The sequence below is a fragment of the Lonchura striata genome, chromosome 2 (genome assembly GCF_050655825.1).
Source record: "Lonchura striata isolate lonStrDom1 chromosome 2, ASM5065582v1, whole genome shotgun sequence".
In the NCBI taxonomy this organism is placed as follows: domain Eukaryota; kingdom Metazoa; phylum Chordata; class Aves; order Passeriformes; family Estrildidae; genus Lonchura; species Lonchura striata.
The window spans coordinates 31,153,226-31,177,616 of record NC_140704.1 but is presented as its reverse complement, the minus strand read 5'-3'; the positions used below and the strand labels follow the sequence as shown (position 1 = coordinate 31,177,616).

The 24,391-nt window shown below is 35.6% G+C and overlaps 1 protein-coding gene across 11 annotated transcripts in view; it reads right to left on the bottom strand.

Annotated features, from left to right (window-relative positions):
* The window catches only part of ITGB8 (integrin subunit beta 8), a 49,387-nt gene that overhangs the window by 7,556 nt on the left and 17,440 nt on the right, over nucleotides 1-24,391 (bottom strand). For 7 of the 11 annotated variants that reach the window (XM_021538268.4, XM_085567808.1, XM_085567786.1 and 4 more), the window contains 11 exons: nucleotides 22,867-23,041; nucleotides 20,142-20,388; nucleotides 18,213-18,378; nucleotides 15,290-15,448; nucleotides 10,487-10,582; nucleotides 10,304-10,393; nucleotides 7,606-7,740; nucleotides 4,302-4,704; nucleotides 2,985-3,210; nucleotides 1,372-1,475; nucleotides 88-251 (listed from right to left, as the gene is read on the bottom strand). In XM_021538268.4, coding sequence (XP_021393943.2) covers nucleotides 88-251; nucleotides 1,372-1,475; nucleotides 2,985-3,210; nucleotides 4,302-4,704; nucleotides 7,606-7,740; nucleotides 10,304-10,393; nucleotides 10,487-10,582; nucleotides 15,290-15,448; nucleotides 18,213-18,378; nucleotides 20,142-20,388; nucleotides 22,867-23,035 — 1,959 coding nt within the window. In that variant the 5' untranslated portion in view covers nucleotides 23,036-23,041. The remainder of the gene's footprint in view (nucleotides 1-87; nucleotides 252-1,371; nucleotides 1,476-2,984; nucleotides 3,211-4,301; nucleotides 4,705-7,605; nucleotides 7,741-10,303; nucleotides 10,394-10,486; nucleotides 10,583-15,289; nucleotides 15,449-18,212; nucleotides 18,379-20,141; nucleotides 20,389-22,866; nucleotides 23,042-24,391) is intronic. The other 4 variants (XM_085567831.1, XM_085567824.1, XM_085567829.1 and 1 more) reach the window with 2 other exon arrangements.

Here is a 24,391-nt window from a genome sequence, read left to right as displayed (position 1 = left end):
AGGAGAAGATACAATTTTTATCAGCAATTAGCTAACTTTTATATGCAAGAAAAAGATTACTGAAGATGATGGCTCTGAAATCATTACCTTCTTTGTTGAAGATACTCTGTAATCAGATGAAGATTTAACTTTACTGCTACTCCCCTGTAGAATTATCTGTCTGATGATAAGGACAACAAGCAACCCGATCAGAAAGGTAACTATAAAGATTATGGAAAAGACTCTAAAGTAGTTTCGTCCAGAGAAACAATCTGCAATGAAAGGAAAACACAAGGGTAAAGCCTGATGTATGGAACAGGCACATCCCTCTAACACAGGCATATCCACCACTGCTCAGTAATGTTGCACAAAGTAATACAAGCCTGATAAAAATTAACATGAAAATAAATTAAGGGAAATTAAGAGGAAAAGTTGTCATATGCAAGCTTATAAAGTCGGGCATATCATGAAAGGCAATTCAGTTCAAGATCCATTGTAGAAAAATAGTGAAACAACTATTCCTTTAATCTACAGAACTAAGACTCAGGCTTCATTGTATGGCCTGCCATAAATTCTCTGTAGATGAGTGAATTTATAGCTGAAGTAGAGAGGATGAAATATTAGATATGTTTGGGGCAGAGAGAATTTAAGACAACAGTAAAGATTACTGGTAAAATTGGAAAGAAAATGTATTTTATTGAACCCTTATCCAGTGCTCTCCTCACTGGTAGACTAACACAATAAGCTTTCCTTAATACCTAAGTTATGAAAAAAAGTATTCACAATTAGTTTTCTCATTTATGAACTGTAATATAAAAATATTTATATAAATATTAATTTATATAAATGTTAAGTGACAAAAGGTAACCACTTACCTGCATTTTAATTGCTGCATGGAGTGATTAAACTTTGTGAGATTTTATTTAAAAAGATTTTATTCTTCCATGGACCTCATAACTGTATTTTTTTATACTTGAAAGGAACTTTTAAACATTACTGAACTTGAGGTAAGCATTCTACTTCTTCCTTTCCTGTTTCTGGTAATGTCAAATACTATAAGCATAGTCAATGTAATAAAACATACAGATGCCATAACAAATTTTTATAAATATTTCTTTAAGCATTGCTCAGGCAGGATTCATCATTATTAGATGTGACTTCTCGAGGAGCTGGGAAATTGAACTTAGCAATGCTTGACAATTTTATTTCCTGTTATTATTTATCTTTATCTTTCCCTAAAGCTATAAATGATTTTTCTTTTTCCTGTTTTCTTTCTTTTTTATTTCAGCAATGTGATATACATCTGAAAGACATTCTAACACTGGCAAACTCAGTTACTAATCACAATAGATTTAAATCTCTTATTAAAGTTACCTAGAAAATGCCACTTACCTGAAGTATTATCAATATAATGCAGTAGGTAAGTGCATGAGGTTGTGCACTGGTCAAGTATGACTTGAGATGCATTGTTAGAATGATAGCACTGAACACAGTTCCTATAAAATAAAAATTATAATTAAAAACCTATGTCTTTCTCTGCACTCCCCTTTAAGAGATTGTATCAACAGGCTGACGTATTGCTTGCACATAATGCTTTCCCGTTGTTAGTAAAAACATTGCGACATTTATTTATTTTTTTCTGAAATGTGATGCCTCTCTCAGCATTTTATCCCTCTGATGCTTCTCAGAACCTACTAGTCAGACATTGCAAACTAAAACATCTCTTTGGCTTCGAGCCACCTTCACCCAATCTGCTCTGTCTTTTGTGGTGCAAGGGTGTGGCTAAGGTCCAGCTTTCTTCAGTTTTCAGCCTCCACTTTCTAATCTTTCCTTACCTATCACTCTCATTTGGATGCTCTCTGGAACTGAATGGTAGAGGTAGGTAGAGGAAACACAGCTTTGTCAATAATGTTTTGGTGCTATGTTAAGATAAAGCCAAGTAAGTTTGTACTGCTGGGCAGTTTAGAGAGAGAGCACGACAAGCAGGAGGCAATGCTCTCAGTCTTACCGTCTTCACTGTATAGCCCTGAAGAAGACAGATGTCATAAGAGATCCCAAAAAAAGCCCTCATTGAATTTTTAATGAAGATATGACATCTTCTGAGTTTATTGAAAGCACACATTTCACAGTGATTTTGAGCAAGTGTAAGCCAGAAAGGCTAACTGCATTTTATCTAGTGAAATCTTAGCAGCAACCTTTCCAGATGTGGTCAAGCTTAGTTCTCCAGCATTTTCACCAGATAAGTTATAATTGAAATAAATACAAATGAACACTGATTCAGTTTTGAGCATAATGACCTTTCCAATGGAAGGCTGATCTTTCACCCTCTGCACCACAGTGAGATGCAGAATCTTATATGTGTGATGAGAGGGTGTAGAAGAGCTGTGCCCAGGGAAAGGACTTCATTTGCTCTCTGTGCCAGGACCACACAGTGCATCACTGAGAGCCTGGTCTAGCTTGTCTCCTCATGGACTTGCTCATTTCAGCCTCCACACTACCCCTTCCTTTACATGAGAAAGGAAAAATGACATGCTTTAAGACTATCATGGCAAAGACTAAGTGTTTTGAGACTGAGCACTGAGGAATGTTGCTCTCTGGGTAAGACCAGCTCTGCTGTGCTGATCAATGGCAGTGACAATGCACGAATACTGCTCTAGCTCCACACCTCATTCTTTCAGCTGAGAAGCACAAGGAGTTTGTAGAAACAAATGTGGAATATTATTTGGCTTGGTGGCATTCAAAAGTCAGATCTATTTTCCATTTTTAAAACAACAAATTTATGGTTTTATTTCCTGCCCAGGAGATCTCATATGAAGAATAGTTAAAATAGATGCTGACATGCAATCCTCTTAATTGTCAATGTGAATCCAACTACACAGAGAAGTATCAAGTATGAATTGTACCAATTTCCTAGAATCTAAATAGCTACAAAATATAAGCAGAACTATTTCTTCATGTTTCAACACTAGGGAGTGAAAAAGTAAAGTCTAGCACAAGAAACATACCAGTTTTCTTCACAGGCTTTGTTACAAGTAGGGCAATATTCACAGAAACGGCCAAAGCTTCTTGGATCTGTGCACTCACACTTTCCACATACACATTTTCCTCTTCCACTGCAAATTTGGCCCTTTGAATTCAGGCAGTGCTTTGCTGATTGTGATGAGCACTCACAACGATCACCTTCCCAGCCAGCAAAGCATTTGCATTTACCACCTTCACATTCACCATTACCTATAACACAGAGAGTCTGGAGTCATATGCTTCCATGAAAACACAGAAAATAAATTTTAGATGGATACATTTGTATTGCTTGTGCTTTACCTTAAGCAGAGCAAATTTAGGCCTGGACTTTCTAATTAGTTTTTAAGTTAATAACTTGGACTAAAGTTACTGGCATGATCAATATTGAAGGCTGCTGTTCATTGTTAAGTTGAGCAAAAGTTGCTCTTATGATGTCACCCTGAAACCTTTTACTAAAATTTTGCTCTTTTGCTTTGGATCAAAACAATGGAGATTAGGAATTACACAATGACCAGGAAAATAGTCTTCAAGCAAACAAAACAAACTTCTCTTTAGCAAGAAAACATTCCATTCAAATAAACAGCAAGAGTCAGTGGAAGGAGTATAAAGTTCATGTGCACAGGCCAGGTTCTTTCCTTCCATTTCCATTTCCATTTCCATTTCCATTTCCACTTCCATTTCCATTTCCTTTTTCCCTTTTCCTTTTTTCTTTTTTTTTCCTCTCCCCTACTATAAAGTGAACTACAAAAAGAATAAGAATTTCTAACAACTCTTAGAGTCTCCTTTCTGAATCAGGCATTCCCTACAGTGTTTATGCTTATGCCAGTATTTGAAATCATGTGCTACTGTATGACTCACAGAACTGATTCAGGATGGTAGAAAATCAGAACTTCACCTGGAAGCTATGATCCCTTCCTAATCTCTCAGTATTTCATATTCCCATTAGACTGAAATGTATCAACTAGCTTCCTGGAATAATAATATTTTTTGTTTGAGAAATCAGTATCATTACTATTAAGAATTTTGAGATTTAAATATTAAAATAGCTAAATTTCAGAAAAAAAAAATGTATCCCCTAGAAAATGGTGGTGAAATTTAGAAGACAGTGTGTATGCCTGTGGTGAAGAGAGCCCAGGAGTGTGAATTCCTAACAGGATGTTCAGGACATTTCCCACACTAATTCTGCACAAACAATTCTTGTTCTTGACAGCCTTATATCATTGTTTTCAGCTGCATCATGTAAAGTAGCCTCAGAAAACAAAACAAACCAAGAAAATACAGACATAAACACTGCAACTTACCAGAACACAATTTTCCCTGGTGATACGGGCAGGAAAAATCATCCATTTCACAGTACTTGCCATACACCTTGCCTAGCTTGTTTTTGTAGCAGAAACATTTTCCATCTATGCAATTTCCTTGACCACTGCACACGGGTTGATCCTGGTGTTGCCTGCACTTCTCTGAGGGAATCGTGTCTCTGTTAGAGCTACAGTTATTGTCACTGCACTGAGACTGTGTGCTGTCAGGAGAACTTTCATCAGCCCACACTCTGTGCCCTGTGCTGTCTCCATACTGGCAGGCACAGCTTTGCTGCACATTGACAATGGCAGTTTCATTGAAACCAATAGGCTTAAGTATGACATATTTTGTTCCTCCAGTTGTATGACATCCTTTCATTGTAACTGATACATTGAAAAGTACCTAAGAAGAAATAAAGATGGATTTAACATTATTATAATTATTTTCTTGCTTATATTTGCTTAATTTTTTTAACATATAAATAAAGCAGAATCTTATCTTGTATGTGAATGTGCACTAGCTGATAACAGCAAAATACACAGTGGTCACTTGTCAAACATGATATATTAGTAATGATAGGCATCACATATACAGTTAAAATCCTGACAATAGAGGATTGACAGAAGTCCACTTTTGAAATTAAGAAAGCATAGTTGCAAAAGACAAGTTTAATACAAATTGAATAGAAATATAAATATCATCACCATCCTCCTGCTATTATTTAATGTGTATATTCTGTTATATCACAGGAATATTCAGGTAAGAGTCGAGACTAGATTGAGCAAGACAATACACAAACAGAAGCAGAGATACTCTTCATAAAAAGAATCTATAATGAACATCCTGATGCAGAATTGGTCATGCACATACAAACCATACAGGATTTTGGATGGCCTTGGCTACCCCTACTAAAACCCAGAAATGGCTCATGTTAGCAGTTACTTTCCCCAATTCCATGGACCCAGGGCCTGGCTCCAGGCTGTGTCTTGGCCATCACCACCAACCTCCAGGTCCTCATCCCAGCAGTGCCCACTACAGCAGCATCTCCCATGGCTTATTGTAGTTCTGGCACAGGACTAAGGATCATTTTGGTAGTTATATGATTGTCATAGAGTTTCCATCAATCAATCCTAAAGTTTTTGACAGCTCTGACATGTGTGACAAACTAGATATCAATCTTGTAATTTACAATTATTTTTTAGCTTTTTTTTTTTTTTTTTTTACCAGTTTTGACCAGTATGCTTCTATCAGGATATTCTCTCTAAGGTTTTGAATTTTTTCATCTTCCTGATGTAAGGCAACTCTTTCTCATCTCCTCACAAAGAAAATGTAACCAGGATGAAAAAGTGAGAAAAGAACACAGGAGAAACAAGTACCTTTAATCTTTACCACCAAAAAAAAACCAATTTCCAAATAAAAAAGGAGAAACCCCGAGAACTGATTACATATGAGGCTGAAACTACCCGCAAATACTAAGGCCATTCATCTCTCATCACTGTCTCTCCCTCTCGCTGCGCCCCCACACGAGAACAACCCAGCCCTTGGGGACAATGGTGGCTTTGTGGCGAGTGGGGCTGCGGCTGCCTACACGGACAACAGGAGAAGAATGCTGTGCAGAAACATGCACTTAATGTCATATTGAGGGGGCACACAGGCTTTGTCTCACCCTTTGCTTTTCTTCTTGTCATTTTTCAAATGTGCCACTACACACATAACCCCTCAGTAGCCCACGCTCTCCATGCATTGAGATTTCTTCCCTTGGGTTGCAGGGCAAAAGTGTGGCTACAGAGAAATTGATTCATACAGCAGGTGCATATCACACGGGGAGGACAGGCTGCAGCTAGGGAATGTGCTTTTAATTCAACACAGAGCCCTGCCAGAAAACATCATCTTCACGTACAAAACAGTACTGGAAGAATAGCAGGGAAACAGGAAGGAAGGGAAAATCATGCCATGCATATGAGCAGTGAAATTTGATTTTGAACACAGCAGCAGATAGATTGAACCTGTGGTGACTAAATAATTACAACACCATGACACTTGCTAATAGACAAAGTTAGTTTTGCACCCTGAAGAGGCCACAGGATTTTTCCAGAATTTAATCCACTTTGTGTTTTGGTAAGAAAAGGAAGAAAGAAGGATTAGACAATGAAAGGAATGTGAGAATTAAGGAAAAGCATTTTGTCTGTAAACAAATACTGAAAGAAGGATTTACGGTTAAAATAAATTAATCTCTTAAGGATGGCTCATTTTCAACAGCCATAGAGGTTTAGGACCACATGCTATCTTTTAAAATCAACTGGCTTGGCTTTTTATTAAAAAGAAACAGATATAAATATTTTTCTTTTCATTAAACAGAAGAAATTCCAGTCCTGTTTCTTATGACATGCCCGGGGACCAACAGTGGGGAAAAGATGCATTAAGAATAAAATCTGCAAATCTCCCATAAACTGTAGAAGCTACACTTGGCAGCATGAAGACAAAATTCAGAAGAGCATTAAATACATTCAAATTTACATTAAAATTCACAGATTTAATTTGTTTTGCTATTTCTACACACAGACACAAGCTATTTCTCACACTAGCTGAGACATATGTACATGTCAAGCAGGAAAGAACTCCTTGACCCTGCTCTCTAGAAACATAGACTTCTTCCTGGCAAGCAAAAAGAATTACTCCAGTAGTCCAAGCAATTAAATAAATATATCAAGGCACAGAGAAGTTTTTCTGGGAAGAAAACCATGTTCTTTACCTCAGCCAGACATCTTCCCCTGCATTTTCATTGCGCATGATGCTCTGTTTCATTCAGTAGGTGCCACCAATTAAAATGGGAATAAATTATTTTATTAATTTGATTTATAAAATAAACTAATTATCCACAACTCTGATTGTGCAGGAAGACTACTAAAGCAAGAAGAGAGAAAGGTGACATCTAGTACAGTCCCAACGAACACAAATTCCAGTGGTTTTTTTTCCACTGGGTGATTATCTTTCAACCTCTTTACGTACAGATTTCATCACAATGGATGTGGTGGTTGTGCCCAGTGGAGGACAAAGAAGGAAAGTTTTAATGGACGTTAGCTTTCAGGAAAAGCTTTGAGCCTTAGTTCCATGGGATTAGTGAGAATTAAAATAAGATTCAGGAAAAATAAACCCAGAGAATAATAGAGAGCCTGTGATCATTAATCACATAAATCCATTTTCAGTTTAAGTAAATCCCTAGAAGATTTCACACCATTGAAACCCAACCAAACAGAAAAATAAGTATTCCAGTTCCTTGAAGAATGAGAACTATCAACATACTTCTTTATTATATCCCACATTTTTACATCCTTCCATGCCAGTTTTTTTACTTCCATCAGGACAGATTGCAGTGATATTGAAATGAAGACCTTGGATCTGGTTATCCACTTGAATTTTCACTTCAGAGATTAGTTTCTGAAACCAGAAAACAAGTTTTAATTGCAGTGCATCTCAAAATATAATGTACATTAGTGACTAACACCAAGTATGGCTCCTATGTCTGACTAAAAATGAAGAAAGCTTGTCTGTGTGAATAAAGGAATGAATTAAAGCTTTGTTTCCCATGTTTCCCAATTACATTCCAAATATACACAACCAGTGAACTGGTAATTCTGATAAAGAGGATTAGGTTTTCCAGATAAAAATGTTTTCAGCTTTGCTAACATGGTTTTGAGACTGCATTTTTCACAATTTGAAAATCTATTCCAACAATCATGTGCAACAAAAACTGCTCATTGTTTGAGTCTATGCTGCCTTTTAGCCACACACTTAAAATACAACAGTAAACATACATACAACCACTGTTATCCAGCAGAAAAGTTTCCTAATTGACTTGACACTTCAAAAACTTTGGATATTTTGCATTTGTCTTAGAAATTTTTCTTTGAACAAACCTTAGGGTGACATAAAGGCTATTTGGATTATTCTTACTGATTTTCTGGATCAACTACGACTATATAAGCCAACAATTTTGCAATAAAAAATAATGAAAAAGCAACTACTTTGTAACTTATACTTACTACATGACCTAAAATCCTGCTTCCTTCAAAGAAGAAATACTTCTCCTTGACAATTAAAAAATTTATTAAAGCTCTGTACAAATTTATGAGCTGAAAATTGCACAGAGGGATTTTTAAAATTCCTGTCATATTACTATTAAAAATGAGTTTAGTGGGATATTTTTACTGCTACAAATGGAAACTCAATTATATGAATCTTAACACATGTTTATCTTAGTAACTTTTTGAAAATTAGTGACTCATCTTTGGCTTTGAAGCCAGGGATTTTCAGCCAGGATTTTCCATAGCTAAGCGTAAGGTTTCCCTGCCTGGAACAAGAGTGCAAGAGGCCCACTGTCACTGAATATCAACACTAAATTTATTTTTTTATTTAAGTCCTTTTTTTCCTAGAATGCAATACATTCAAGACCTATTCACTATGTATTTATACAGTAAAAAGCCCCTAAAACTATGATGAAAAACTCAAATTGCGAAATCCAATGAAGGTTAGGATGGGAAGAAAGACAATGTCTAAAAAATTAGCATAAAGCTAAAGCAAACTGGGGGTGGCTGGACCAGGAAAGTCCCACTGAATCTTGTATTGAACAAAGTAATTGCTTCATAAAATTTCATTTCTTTCCCTTGAATGTTGCCCTGCACTGGGTAAGAACTGTGTTTCAATTTAGCAAGGACAGTGTAAAGCTGTCATACAAAAAGACTACAATTTTCAAAATTCTATGCCAGCAACTTCCTGCAAACCTCCATATTTAAAATGAGATCTCTTGATTTTACAAGAGAAAGTAAAATACTAGTGAGAACTTCTCTGCAATTTGACTACCCCTAAACTCTGCTTTTGAATGTGTTTGCCTTTTTCTTAGTGTCTCCAATGTGACAGTAAGAAAAAGGTATGTAAAAGCACTCTAAGAATTAAGAACAGACACGGGCTGGCTCTTCATTATAGCAAATTTGCTGTAAGCAAATTGCTTGATTCTGTGGTTAAGTATGTAAACTGGATAATTTCAGCCTCACAAATCTAACAAATTAAAAAAAAAAAAGTGATACCTGTGGATACCTTGCATATACTTTTGTAGTTGAGTTTTCAACTTTTTGAAACTGAATGTTTGTGTGTAACTGCACAACTTAACAGCATTCAACCATGTAACCCATCACATTAATTTAGATGCTGCTCTGTGGGCTTCCCATGCTCTAGTACCTCAAATGTCTATTTCTTGGCTTCATTTTCAAAGCTGTTTAGACCCTCTTTCCTTCACTAACAACATGCCTGTTTCACTTTCAATTTGCCATTCTGTGTCAATCATGTGTGGAAAATTACTTTATGGTACTTCTCTCTTTTCCAAATGATTATGTTCAATTGATGACTCCAAGCAAGAATTCACAAAGTGATTTCCATTGTTCTCTCCAAAATCCCTATCAAAATTCTTCTTCACTTCCATGCCTCAAACCCCCAAGTCATTACACTGTTTTTTACAGTACAGATACTGCTTTTCATTATATCCACCATTCTCAAACTACCTCCTTTTAAATTCCCACCTCTTGTTTATTTTCTAAAAATTATGCTGCAAAACTCTCCAGATATTGCATTGGGCTTCTGCTCTGAATTCATATGGTGCCTAGACAGTGGTGTCTGGTCTGTAACTAAAGATCTGAGGTGCCAAAATTCAAATAAATAAACCGTCTTTTAAAGTGACATAGCAACAGGTACACAGAACCAAACACAATATTTAGAAGCATCCTTAGAAACTGAAAAACAGTAGCTCTTAGCTTTGAGACCCTGACAGCCTGAGACTTTGAGAGCTATCGTAAGATAGCATCACCTATCCACCTGGACATTAGAAAAAGTAGGGAATGTATACTTGTGGATTTCAGATGGAAGACAAGATCCTGGACATTCCAACTTCAGGCTATAAAAGATGAAAAATGTACAAAGATTACATAGAACATTGTCACTCTCATCATACCTGATAGGCTTCTACCACCAAATCATTGAGATTTGCTGCTTGGGATTCTATTTGTCTTGCAACAGTACCAGGCAAGAGAGGTAACAGATCCTATGAAAAAGAAATGATTTATGCACAGTTTTAATTTTAAGTATAAATATTGTGCCTTCAGAATTGAAAAAAGAAATCGGGTTTCTAACCTACTTTATACCAATGAAACTGGCTTCCTTGAACAGCAAAAATAACATTGATGTTATTGTCAATCAATTTTTCAGAGAGCTGCCCAAGAGATGGATGCTCCTGCAAAATACAACAGGAAAGAGAAGATTGCAGATTAGTAGGAAAAAAATCTTATATTTCATATATGACACATTACAGATTTCCAAATCAATCAAATTGGATTGATTCCAATCCAATTGTAACTCCTAAATGTATAGAGAATGGTAGACTGACATCAAAACCAGGATGGGGTCATCCTAATAAACAATTAAATCATCAGGGCATCAGCCAGGCTTATCTGTTGCAACTATGTTGATCTGCTGCACAGTGGGAGGACTAACTCTACAGTCCTATTTTGTTGGTTTGAGACTAATGCTTAAAGAAATATGGATATGATGTGGTCCATGTTCCATCTAGAACAGGGAATGATAGGTGGTTCTTGTGAAAAAGTCAGGGAGAAAGTAAAACATGAAGCACTGAAATGAGGTGTGCTTTTGGGAACAGCAAAGAGGGTAATTAAAAATGTTTGATCTTCAGATGTGTATTTTGGCATCAAATGCAGCCACTGGATCAGGTTCTGGCAATGTCAGTATTCGATGCTTATCTCATGACTGACAGCTTTCTTCTCAGCGTGTTCAAGACCTACCTAAGGACTGATGACTCCAGCCCACACCATGATGACCTGCTACATTTCCTTAACCACACCTATGCTTGAAGAAGGCGGCGTGAATTTCACAGCTCTCCTCAGTAGCGCATTGTTCTGTTTGGTGGAGTACCTATGACAGCATGTCCTGTGCCAATGACCTGCTCTTCTACACTTCTCATTGAGAGAGATGACATGGATTGGAGAACAAGAGCTGTGTTGCTATCTCTTCATCCAAGATCTGGGGAAGTTCAAGGGTGTCTGTGTGGTCCCAATGGGCTTTGTACACCTGAGTTATGTAAGATCCCTTCAGGTCCAGTACTCCAAACCAAACTGTATCTGAAAATCATCACTTATTAACCAGCCTCAAGTGAATATTTCTCAGGAAGTAAATTCAACACTTAAAATTCATGACTAAAAAGAAAGAAGTGACTGGGGCCTTGGCCTGTAATTCCACTTAAAGAGATTTCATCTGGACATCTCCACTTATATCAGGTACTTCAAATTTTATCCCCCACATACTTTTGTTATCTTTCTTTTCCTGGTATTTTTCACCATCTGCCCCATATTGTCTTTCTCTTGCACAAACGCAGTCTGTTACCCTTAACAATTTCTTTATCCTCAGATTGTCCCTTGTTACTTAAGGCACCCTGCAAGTCAACAGCTTTGCTAGCAATCATCTGGAGATTATAGCAAGACAACTGAGACAAAGAGAGTCTTATGCAAGAGAGCAAAATCCATTTGTCATCATATTGCACCACTATAAAGAGCCTGTATAATGTACAGAGAGAACAAAAGATTTTATTGGTGTAGTTTGATATTGGCCAGGGTACATTCCTCTCTGTTTCAACGCTTTGGTAAAAGATTATTTTCCTTAAGATAACTGAGGAAAGGTGGATAACACAGTATCAAACAGGTCTTACAGCTCCAGCTGGAGAGAGCAGCCTACAACACAGTGCTAAGCCCTCCTTCCTTCTCCATGGTGCAGAGCATAGTGTGGGGCCTCCACTGTGCTGCACAACCCTACAAACCACATGCAATTGGCTGGCAGATCACAGGCACACCAAGTGAAGCCAGATGCTCTGCCAAATCATCCTGCATCATACCAACAGATCATGAGATGATGGCAAAGTAAGTCAGTCCTCTCGACATGATACTAGATCTGTCTGAAATCCAGCAGAATGGCACCTCAGCAACTCTGCAGCTTCTAGCTGAACTCTGCAATCAGGAGTATCAGAAATAGCTTTCCAAGCCTTCATAAAACAAAAACTTACTCAGATGGAGCTTACTGAATTCAAGAGATGACACCCATAGACGTGCAAGGGCTGCAGGGACAGGACCCTCACGCTACCTCTGCTCACAAGGAAGGCTGAACTTCCATTTACTTCTCATCAACAGCTCACTAGAGCATCCATCTTCTTGCTTATTTTTGTTAGAATTGAGTTAATAAAAACCAAACCCAAAACTAAAAAAATCCCAAAGCATTAACAGACCCACACTAGTTTTTTAACTTAAGCATGTAAAGAGATGGCATAAGGTCACTCATGGAGCCTCACTTTGCTTGCTGTGAAAACCTTGCTTTACTTTATGCATTTTCATCTTATCTCTTCCCACTAATGCTCAGGTAAATGTACTTTAATTTTAGATCATCTTTCTTGTTTCAATTGCATCATTCATTTCATTATTTTAACTTACTTGGTTAAGCTGAGAAGATAACTAATACAAGTGTTAAGTATTTCAGAAAGGGAGTTAACCAAGCACAGACCTAAATAAAAGAGACTAGATTTCTTTCTTGTCATGCATTTCTTGGTGGCCTTTCTGTGACTGCTTAGCAGAAGTTAGAAAGAAACATGCAGAAAAAATGTCTAAGTGGAAACATTTCTGATATAAAGGCTAAGCTTGTTCAAATAAATAAAGCAATGTCCTCTAAACTGGCACAAGTAAGAAATAAAAATATGCCAAAATACAATCTTCTCATGACTACCCAAAGCTAAGAATCAAAGCAGGAAAACAATGTAATTGCAGAAGTCTTTAATTTAGCACAGCCAAACAAAATTGTATTGATATGAAAAAACCCAAAAATATGTTTCATATTATGCTTTTAAAAGACTGACAGACTTTGATGATATTTCATTTAAATATCAAATAGTTATTCCAGTCCCCTGATTTCACTCATTCATTTGAAGTTGAATATCTATGAATAAAATAATCACATGTACCATGGATGAGATGAAAAAAAAGCAAGAAAGAAACCAGCACACTTTCCCTTACAGACACAATTGTGTTGTCATAAGTTCTGCTCCAGAAAATTCAATTCCTAGTGCTAAGCTGATGCCTACTGTTAATAGGTGGGCATGCAAAAATCAGCACATATTTTTAAAAAAAGGGGTTAGCAACCAGAAAACACATGAATCTAAATATGCCATCAGAGATCTAAGCATCTTTCAAGGTCATTTCATTTGGGTGTCTAAAAGAACCAATTTCATAAAATATGTCAGTAGTAGCTATGGAGATTTTGTTTTCCATATGGGACAGTTCAATTATGGTCTATCAAACCAGAATGCAGAATATCAGTTAAAACACCTTTTTTTTTTTCCAGTCAGCCATCAATCATTGCTGCATAGAAATATATTAAATAATTAAATATTTTTTTTCTGTATTTTCTACTGGTGAGTTTCTCCAGTTGCAACAGAAATTAATTCCCAAAGTTGGACAGAAAATAAATATAGTTTGTTGTTTTTTTTTTTCCCTGAAACAGAAAATATCTTTATTATCAGAGGAATCCTGAACACCAAAAAGATTTGTACCTTTAGCAATTACTTAATAAGCAGAGCAAACATTCTCATATTTATAGCACTGAAACTAAGAAAACTAAAAAGAAAGAAAAACAGAGAAAGTTCTGCATTGGGAAAGCAAAGATTCAGGATTATTTGTTCTAAGTATAATAAACTGAATAGACTGATTAGAAAGAAAAAAAAAAATTCTGACATCTGTGAGGAAATATCCAAGAGGTGATAGAGAGAGTATATGAATGCAAGAACGTCAGATAAATGGAAATCTAAATAACCTTCCTGTTAGCACACACTAATCTCCCTCCTCCACTCAGCAAGGTCCCAAACACTCACTGCTTCCCAGAAACCTCCCGTATTTCATGATAACACAACAGCCAGCCTCTTCCTGGTGCTCCACCATCCTTGTAAATAACAGTTGCCGGGATTACATTCAGGTCTAACCTCACTTACACAAGCACTCACTGATTTCCACACTGCTGGCTCTGGCTGAACACAGGCTGTACACTTTAACTAAGGGCAGCCAGCACTGAGAACAAAACTTCAATGTGCTCTAATTGTACCACAGCTCGTACTTCTGTTTTCTGGGGATTACATTGCAAGTAAGCAGTGATTCATGTTTTTTAAATAAACAATTCATATTTATTTAAGAAAATACCCAAAGCAGTTGAAACCTACAATTCTTAGGCAAAAATTCCTTTCTTCAGTCGCTTATGACTACTTTATCCATTACTGGAGAAAATATTTTGAAAGCTAAAAGATCTGTTGAAGGCATCTTACTTTGCTACAGCAGATTTGCTGCAACTTCTTACAGAGATTTGTATTACCACACATTGGTTTTCTACTGTGAAATCTGAATGCATTTAATGCTAGTCCATCCATTTAAGGTAGCTCACTGCTGTTGTATGCCCTCTGGTTTACTATTACCAAGGCTTTCAACCAATGCTCCTGTGTGTCCTCTGACCATAAACCATAGCCACTACCTTTGTCTTGTGAGCACAATTGTACAACTATTACCAGCTTCTGCTTGTGCAAAATATCACACCACACACTTCTTAATTATGTTTTATACAAAAGTGTGTGATATTTATGAGATGATAATAAAAACCCACACCAAAACCACGACATATCCTTCTTGCTGTGTACTGTTTTTTTCAGACTTCAAAATACTTTAGTCCACACAAAAAGAATGCCAATATGCTAGGTGATCAATTCTTAATTTCACAATTTGCCTACCTGGAAAAATATTATTCTAATAATGGAAAAAATAGCAATGCTTTGAGAGCAGTCTAAAAACTTCCTTTACACAGTTTTGCACTGCCTCTCTGCAGGCAAAATCTGTGACATATACCTTACCATACTCGTAGCTTTGATGTACACATTATCTTTCAAGTGACAGTTTCCATCATGGGGAATTACAATTCCTGCTAATTTACTATCAAGGGCTAGATGGGAAGTTTGATCTGTCATCACAAGAAGCAGCCGCTTTGCTTCTTTACGCCACCCAATATGGCTCTACAAAGAAAACAAAATTAGGCATAAGAAATAGCTATCTATTTTCTAAAGTAATCAACAACAAAATGAAAAACTAACATGAAAGACCACTTTCAGATATTACACTGCCTGGCAGCGCTGCATTTAGACCAGGCTATTTAAAGCATTTTGTGTGGAAATAAACATAAGGTACTACATCTGAAAACTATGAATTTCTTTGCTTTTTTCCATTTACCATTTTCTTTGCTTTTTAAAGAACCATGTCCCACTATACATGCCAGCTCTGCTTTATAGAGTGGGCTTGATAACAGCTGCCACATTGCATATGTCGCTATTAAGTACAAATACAAAGCCCATAGTTTGTAAAATCCTCTGGGGTCCTAGGAAGCATTACAATCAGTAAATATGCATTCATCCATATTGATACTTGGCACTCTGTTCTATTTTTACTTTGATTTATATTCTCATCACTCTATAATTTCCTTTTCCTACACAATTTCCTGGAAAGTTCATTAGTATGCAATCATAAATCAATAAACTGAAGTTTGAAGGCCTTAATGCAATTATAAATTGAGAAATTTCTTATTAAGCAGCAAAATGCTACATTTATTCACCATCTTAGGAGATTGATAACAAAGTGGCAGCCTCAAGGGTGAATGGAATGGATTTTAGGAATTCAGTGACATGAAGGATGCAGCAGGGTAAGCTTATACCTAAACTGATTTAGATGCCAAATTGTGTTTTCAAAACATTTATCTCCCCAATTATAATCAAATTTCTGAGGCACACAAGAAACACATCATATGCTTTTTCATTATTCCCTCTCTTGCTTATTCCATCTTCTTTTTCACTGCTTCCATTTTATCTCCTTCTTACGACACAGAATCTCTACCATTCCCATGTGAAACATGTACCTGCAATGCAGTCCATGTACTCAGACACACTTTGTGACTCACTCTCTGCCTTCCTTTCTTCATGGTGAGGAATTTAGCTCCCTTCTCAGGCTCACTCTCTACTACCTCTAAATGGGGATTAAATTTCTCAAGTCAGAAAGAATAACAAGTACTGAGGGGTGTTATGTCTTTTCCAACTCAAACTTTAGGCATCAGTCTCCCTCGGACACTCCTAGACAGCATCCCTCTAAAGAAAGAGTATTTTAAGTGTTATTTTTAAACAGGATTTGTCCTAAATCATCCCAAATTCTCCTCCAGCACTGTAAAAACCTCTTCTCCTAAGAATCCATCGTTTGACTTTGTCACCTTGAGACTTTTTTAGTTTTAGGTAATCCTGTGAGGGGCAGGGAGTTGGACTCAATGATCCCTATGGGTCCCTTTTAACTTGAGATATTCTGTGATTCTTATTCCTACCAAAATATGTCACAGCAATCACAATTTTAAAGTAGCTTCATGTCCTAACCTGCTACCTTTAGCAACTATGATGTATTGGTTAAAGCAAGATGGAGCATGTTATAAAGGTTTATTGTAGGCAAAATGAGTGCACATTAATATAATTTATACTTCATGATGATCACTATGAATTTCACATTCTTCCCATCCATTTCAGTTCACAATTCACTTACCAGGAAAGCCTCCACATTCTGAAGAGTATTTCCATTCTATTGTTCTTGGAAGCATATATTATTCTAGAACTCACATGTCATAAGTGTGGAATGTGTCCAGTGAGAAACACTGAATTTTTAGGAATTTTTCCAAAGTTCCAGAATAATTTTTTGTAACAGCTTCAATCACAGTGTTTATGAAGTGTGTTTTTTACTTACCTGCTCATCAAAATTTGAAAATAAAATTGGATCAAACTATTCATTTTTAGCATAGTTTGGATTACTTTTTGTTCTTGAGATATTGTACTGCACAGAAAAATAGTGTGAAGATGGACAAGATAAAACAATTGTCCTGACATCATTCTAACAGATGAGAAACATGCCAAGCCTGTGATTTGAATGAGTGTTGAATATTTTATAGAGCATTACCAAACCCATGAATAAGCCAAATTTCAAAATTTGTATTGCATTAATATGCATAAGAAGAAAAACAAGAACCAAAAATAGCTCTCCAGAGCAAAACAAACTCTCTTTATCTAATACGCTTACAGGTTAAGACTTATTGATGCAGATTTTTTATATCCTTTTATATTTATGCAGATCTTTTATTTCTGCATGGGAGAGACTGTGATGAAATTTTATCAGTATACAAAAGTTAATTTTTAGTTGTTTTGTACTGTTTTAAAATTTGAAATCTTTAAAAGTTGAGAACATATAAGTTCTTCGGTTTTCCTTATGCAGATCCTTAAGCAGATATGTAAAACATCTCATTCAATTTTCAAGTTCTTGAGGAGAAGAAATGTCAAGCAGTATGTCTTCATTGAGGAACACAAGCAGTGCTTTAATGATTTTTGAAACAAATTATATAATTGACTGAAATACATGTGTCTGTTCAACCAAGAAGCAGTTGCTTTCATCATTCATCCTATGTTGGTTAGGCTGGTTAAGGCCAGAAATTGAAGATCTATAGCCAATACTGAAACATGTTCCCTCATACTCTCCTTTTTCAGTTTCAATTGGAAATTTATACTTATGGGGGAAATAATGGAAAAGGGGGAAAAACTCAGTATTATCAGGCATAGCACTGGCATTTTGAATTCAGGAACACTGACCACTAGTTTATCTATCTATCTATCTATCTATCTATCTATCTATCTATCTATCTATCTATCTATAATGCCTGAATTACTATTTTTTTACTCCTTTGTAAATAAGCTCCTTCCTTACCTGGCACACGGCTGCTTGGAGCATTGCATCAAAACCCCCTTCAGGTGTATCAATATTCCCAGAAATTTTTTGTTTATTCACTGCATTTCTGAATTCTGCTATATTGTCAGTCAGGGATAGCACATGAATATAACCATGAGGAGGCATACAATCTAAATTGTAGTCACTGTACAAAAACAAAACAAATCAAAAGCCTTATTTTTCCTTTGAAGGAGATGGAAATATTGAATCCCCATTAACCCATAAAATCCTAATATAATTGAATATGTAGGTAGTGCAGAATAACAAAAACTTACAGAAAAAAAGAGCAATTCCATGTGAAATTAAGTTCAGTGGGAAGTAGCTATAATTAACTACAAAAAATGTATATTATCTAGTATTTTATGGAATTGTGTATATAATAACTTAGTTAATATGTTTACAGTATATATGTAATGTTTAATACAGAACAAAAAATGCAACAAAAGGGATGGTATGACATCAGGGAGTATATAAACCCTTTTGGAATATCTACAGCATGGTACAACTTTGCTTTTCATTATCCTGAGAAAGGACTATCATACTGTAACAGTAAGATCTTTTAATAGGTTGCTACCCAGGCTATTGAATTATAAAAAAATCTAAGCTCCTATATCCACTAGTGCTACATAACTGTTCACAAAATTAATACTGATATTAATAATAATTACCTCATCAACTAGATGAGAAAATCCATTTTCAGTAACATCTTAGCAAATGATACTTTCTCAAATTATGCATAAGGGAGAAAGATTTTCATTGTAGGTAAGCTAGTGAAGCAGTACCTAGTCAGGTCATTGACCTGGGACCCATTCACAGCCGTGATTTACAGCACAAGTTGAAGGGCTCATCCATCTCAGAGATGCTGAGTCACTTTTAATTCTCTTAATTTCTACTGCATCCAGACTGTAACCTGCTCTCCTCCAAACCAAGGTACAGCTGAAGATGAGAAACTGGCACTGAAAGGATTAATACCTCTGCAGAAGTTTCCTCTTAGGCAAAATACATCATGACCTAGAAATGCTAATCAATATCCACTGACTATATATAGATAGTCTAGATGACTGCTTTATCCATAGATTGTCACATCTCTAGAATGAATTCCACTACTAGGAACCAATTCAAAACCCACTGAAATCACAAAAGGTACTTAGGGACTTCACAGAACTTTGCATCATGTCTTCCCAGGATAGGCAAGCAAGAAAATATGAAGAATTAATATTCACTTTTCCAGCTACTATCATTTATACAGCTCTGAATTTGTTGTGTATAATCTTGTTTTCCAGGGGGTTTTGGAAGTGATCCATCACTTTATGTAAGTGTTGAACCCAAGGTATATAAGGCATGGCATGAACAAAGAAATGCAGGCCAGAACATTTTGTATTTACAAGAGCAGTTCCTTCACATTAGAACTGTAGCAGTAGATCAGAGAATCGATTACATTCATTAAATGTGCTGAAAGAAACCACATCATGTTGACAAAAGTAGAATTTTCACAAAAGAGTTAATGAATATATGACCATACACTAGAAAGTACCTGGGTCAGAAAAGTAAAAGCTTTGTGATGAATCTAGGTATCATATCCAAAATAATGAAAACCACAACAGTTGAATTTAAAATTAAATACAAAACATAACCAAAGCAGCATGGGTTTTGGCTTGTTTTGCTAAAGAAAATACAGTACATTTTTTCTGATACAGAAACAGTTTTTCTGAAATCACTCACCAGGTATTTCAGAAGTAATCACTGTAAAAGAATTTTCAGCATTTCCTTAAGAACTTTGTCAAAGAACCATGGTAAAAGGAAACAAGGATAAATTCTGAAGAATTTTAAAAATAAATATGTTTAATACACATTTCTGTCATTAAATACACTTATCAGTGCTACAGGAAATGTAAAAAGACTACATACCTGCACTGGTTATGGATTCTACCTGGATGAATGCTAATATAAGGTGACACAGTTTTATCCACATAGGATCCAAATCCAAGTCGAAAATCAAGAGAAATATTCTCCATCTTTTTAGATAAAGCAAATCCAACAGAATTTAACTTTTCTATATTGTTGTGCATAGAGGCTGAGACATCAACTAAGTAGTAAAGATCCACAGGATATTTCTCTAAAGGACGAACTTTTAACATAAAGTTTGCTTCACTTCCTGATTAAAAAAAAAGGAAACAAACATGTTTATTTACTATTTTTGAATGGATATGCTTAAAAATACATTTATTTTTGTATCAGCCTCACCACTTAGCCTCAGTTGTTTGTGTCAGCAAAGAGAAAAACAAACAAACAAAATCTCCCAGGAGTAAATGAAACCTTGAATTAGCATTCAAAAATAAGCCATAAAGGGGTGTTTTGTAGAATATCTTGGGTTTTTTTTCTTGCAGGAGCACTGTGCAATTTATTGTAAAAATCTGACTTCTCCCCATTTTGTTTTAAATTCATGGTTATGCAATCCCTTTGGCATCATAACAAAAAGCAGTGGTGGCTTACAAAGGACACAGATCTGCATACAAATTGGGGTCAGTCACTTCAAGGTTGTCACTTCAAAGTATGTAAATGTATCCTGCAAATAGTTTGTCATATGACAGACTCTAAAACTACATACACACCACAAGGCCAGCACAGCTTCAAAAACTCACATAAATACTGATACAAGTTTATACCAAACTGCTTCCAAAGATTTGATGAGAAAACTCAGTGGGATCAAAAATATATATATTTTTAAAAAATGTTTTAATATTAAAAAATTCCATCTTTTGGCATATATAAAACAGAACTCTTATTTCAGGATGATAGATGCCAATGCTTTGGAAGCTGCTAAAATTAATCCTCACATTTTTGCTTTTCTAACATTCTATAATGTCAGCAAAACAACGGAAGCAATTTGTACGGGCAGAGTTGGGTACAGGAATGCACAGTTTCAAATTAGCCATCATTTTATGTTATCCAAAGTGTGAGGTCACAGCAGAAATGAGTTTAAGACCTTAACGTGATGAGTGGGGAATCTAATCCAGTATTGTGCAATGAAGATATAGCAAAGAACAGGAGGAAGGAGGATGTTACAGAAGAACTATGCAGGTTTTCAATAAAAACTATCAAAAGGTACATCTGGTACAGAGATCTTAGTCAGAAAATTTAAATATGCAAAGTACTTTCTTCCAATGATCTTTGAACATAGTCCATCTGAAAATGTCAGGATTTGTCTGTATTAGGTCTTGCATGAGGAAAACTATTTCAATGTGCTGTAATTTATGTTTCCTCTTTGCCAATGGAAATTGAATTACTTTTTGTAAATGACCCTTGCAGGTCTCCAGTTTGCACACAGGGAGATACTGAGTACAGCTCTTATTTTTTCCCACATAAATCATAAATGATGAGTATATGTAAAGAGTGACAAAACCCCCAGTATCAAAACAAAGGCATCTTTGTGTGATTATAGTGTATCAAATGTCTGTTTTGAGGAAAAACTATAGTGGCATATCTGTGTATTTCCTTGAGGTGGAAAATATGGGCAAGATAGCTATATATAAAAAGTTTTCCTTCTGGAGTCCTTGAAATTTCATTCTTCTGCCTCCCTGATCCAAAAACTTCTATAAAGCATAAGGAAATCCAAACTTAATTTCATTACTTACTGAAAAGAAAAAGGTTAATGAAACCAAATTTCAGAAAGCTAACTTTTTTCCTATGAGTCCACCATGCCTTTGGAAGTAAATGTGATTACAGACAGAGCTTAGCAGTAGCTCAGTTCTCAGTTTCTCAAAGCAGAGTATCAGTCACTTCTTTGGAAGGAGAGTGAGGAAAGGAGAAGTGCTGATGTTACCTTGACTGTTTTATTATCATATATAGTGAAAAACAGAGATCCTTTGTGCTTTATACTCATGTAGATAATACTTCCTTTTTCTCTGGTAGTTGACAGAAAAATATAATTTTAGATTTTAAATATTGCTTTCTCCAATTATTCTTTGCAAAAGAAATAAATAAATTATTCGTGAAAGATCACTCTGCATGCCTTTATATCACCTTCACTTCTGCTGTTGGCTACAGCTTTTTTAGAGACAGAGAAAGAACACTGATTTAACTAGACTTATGCTGAAGGCAAATGGAGATATACTAGTTATAAGAAAATTCAGGCAGTGAACACCTAAGTCTTCTTTAGGAATGTAGTCTTTTCTTATATATATAATTATATATGGTTTTGGTATTTTTCTAGTTGTCTAGTCAGTGCACTTGAAAGTAAAGAAATAATCGAGAAGTTTATCAAATTATGAATTTGGGGATTATAATTCTACTTACTTTCAGAATAAGTAGTTTATACACATGTAAGGCAAAACTGTTAGTGTAAGTGGCTAAAGAATCAAGAAACCACATAAGAAAACAGGAAAGACTACCTAAGATTCCTTTTCCACTTATTACTTGCATTATTCTGACCTTCAGCTTGTTTGACAGAAACAATTTTTGGTGAAGACAATACTTGAATATGGAAGACACACTCACAGTTCTACAGTACAATGCTATAGCATCATTCTTCCAAATCATTATTCCAGATGCCTCTTAATAAAATATCTGTACTTAGAAGCATTGCTTTTGTTTTAAATTTATTATAATATCAATGTGTTAGAGATGACCCAACCTGGACGCAGTTGGACTGAAACTTTTCCTGGTGTCACTTGTGTATTTGTTTCATGGTCACTAGGTATTGTGACATGAACCGTGGGGTTTTCAACCAAATCTGATTGGCAGCCTCTTTTCATTAAGTTGAAAACAGTGTCACAGCGTCCCTTCTGTGTTGTGCCAGCCATGAAATCCTGTTTAATAAGAAACAAAAAGTACAAAAAAATCTGAGCTGAAAAAAACCTATACTAACTTCAAAGGATGAAGAAAACCAAAATATTGGTCTTTGAAACAATAAAATATGCTACTATAATTGCATAAATCATAGAACAAGTTCCTGAAACCATATGTTTTAAATAATGGCAATAATGCAATATTTAAATTAGAATTTAAACCTAATTGCCACATTGACCTTTTATTCACAGAAAAATTTTTAAATGAGAAACAGGATCTTGCACAATCAGAATAAGCTGACTTTGGAGAAAAAGTTAATTACACACTGTTATTAAATCACTAAAAAAAGTTCTGTGCCATGCAATGAGCTCATTTTAGCAAGAAAGCATCATTCCCACAACATCAAAAAGGTTAGTTTTCAGAGGAATACACTGGTAAAGTTACTCAGGCTGATATTTAGTAGGAACACCAGAGGTCAGCTCTAGATTTAGCCAGCCTGAATTTATCTATTCCACTACGCAAAATCCAAAGGCCTGCTGAACTACATAATTTCAATTCCTGGAAAGAGGAAACCATGTATAATTACAGGAGTGGACAGTTTAGGATTCCACCAACATAAAAGCTCTTGTAGCAATAGAAAAGTGATTAGTAGAAGGATGATGTCAGAAGCAGCCCATCCTTTGCTGCACTGAAAGAGAAAAGTTGTCAAAAATTGTGCCAAAATGATCCAATGCAAAATTCCTTCCTGACTGCTAATATGATGATTAATATGATTCTGATCATGCAGGGGAAAAAAACAAACAAAAAAAAAGACAAGATCTTTTGTAGTCTTTCAAAGTAATGGTCCATCTGAGTCAAAGCTGGAGACCAACCAAATAAAGGACAATCTCTGATCTTTCAGATGGAAATGAGAAAATAAGCAATCGAAAATATAGCAAATTGTGTATTAGATAATAGTCATCTGAACCCTGTAAAGACTGGAGAAAATCCCTGAACAATGAAATATGACAGTCCTGTATCTTGTTTTTCAAATTTCAAAGCTTATTTTTGTAGTTAATCTCGGATGTATTTTTTCTATAACCTTCCTTATTAAAAACAACAGAGGCTACTTTTTAAGTTACTGCTATTTATATACCCTTTTTAGTGTCTACTTTCCAAAAAGCTAGATTTTTAAATGTGTAAAGAACTTAGCTACTCTCATTACCAGTAATGACTAATAGATTTGTAGTGTTTTCTGAGGTCCATTGTGTGTGAGTATAAATTCAAAGCATCTCCAGAGTTCCTCAGGGCTGATTATCTTATTAAAAAGATTTTTCTCATGAAGCAGGCAGGCTAAGCTGCACTGCAATATTTCCATCGGCAATAATATG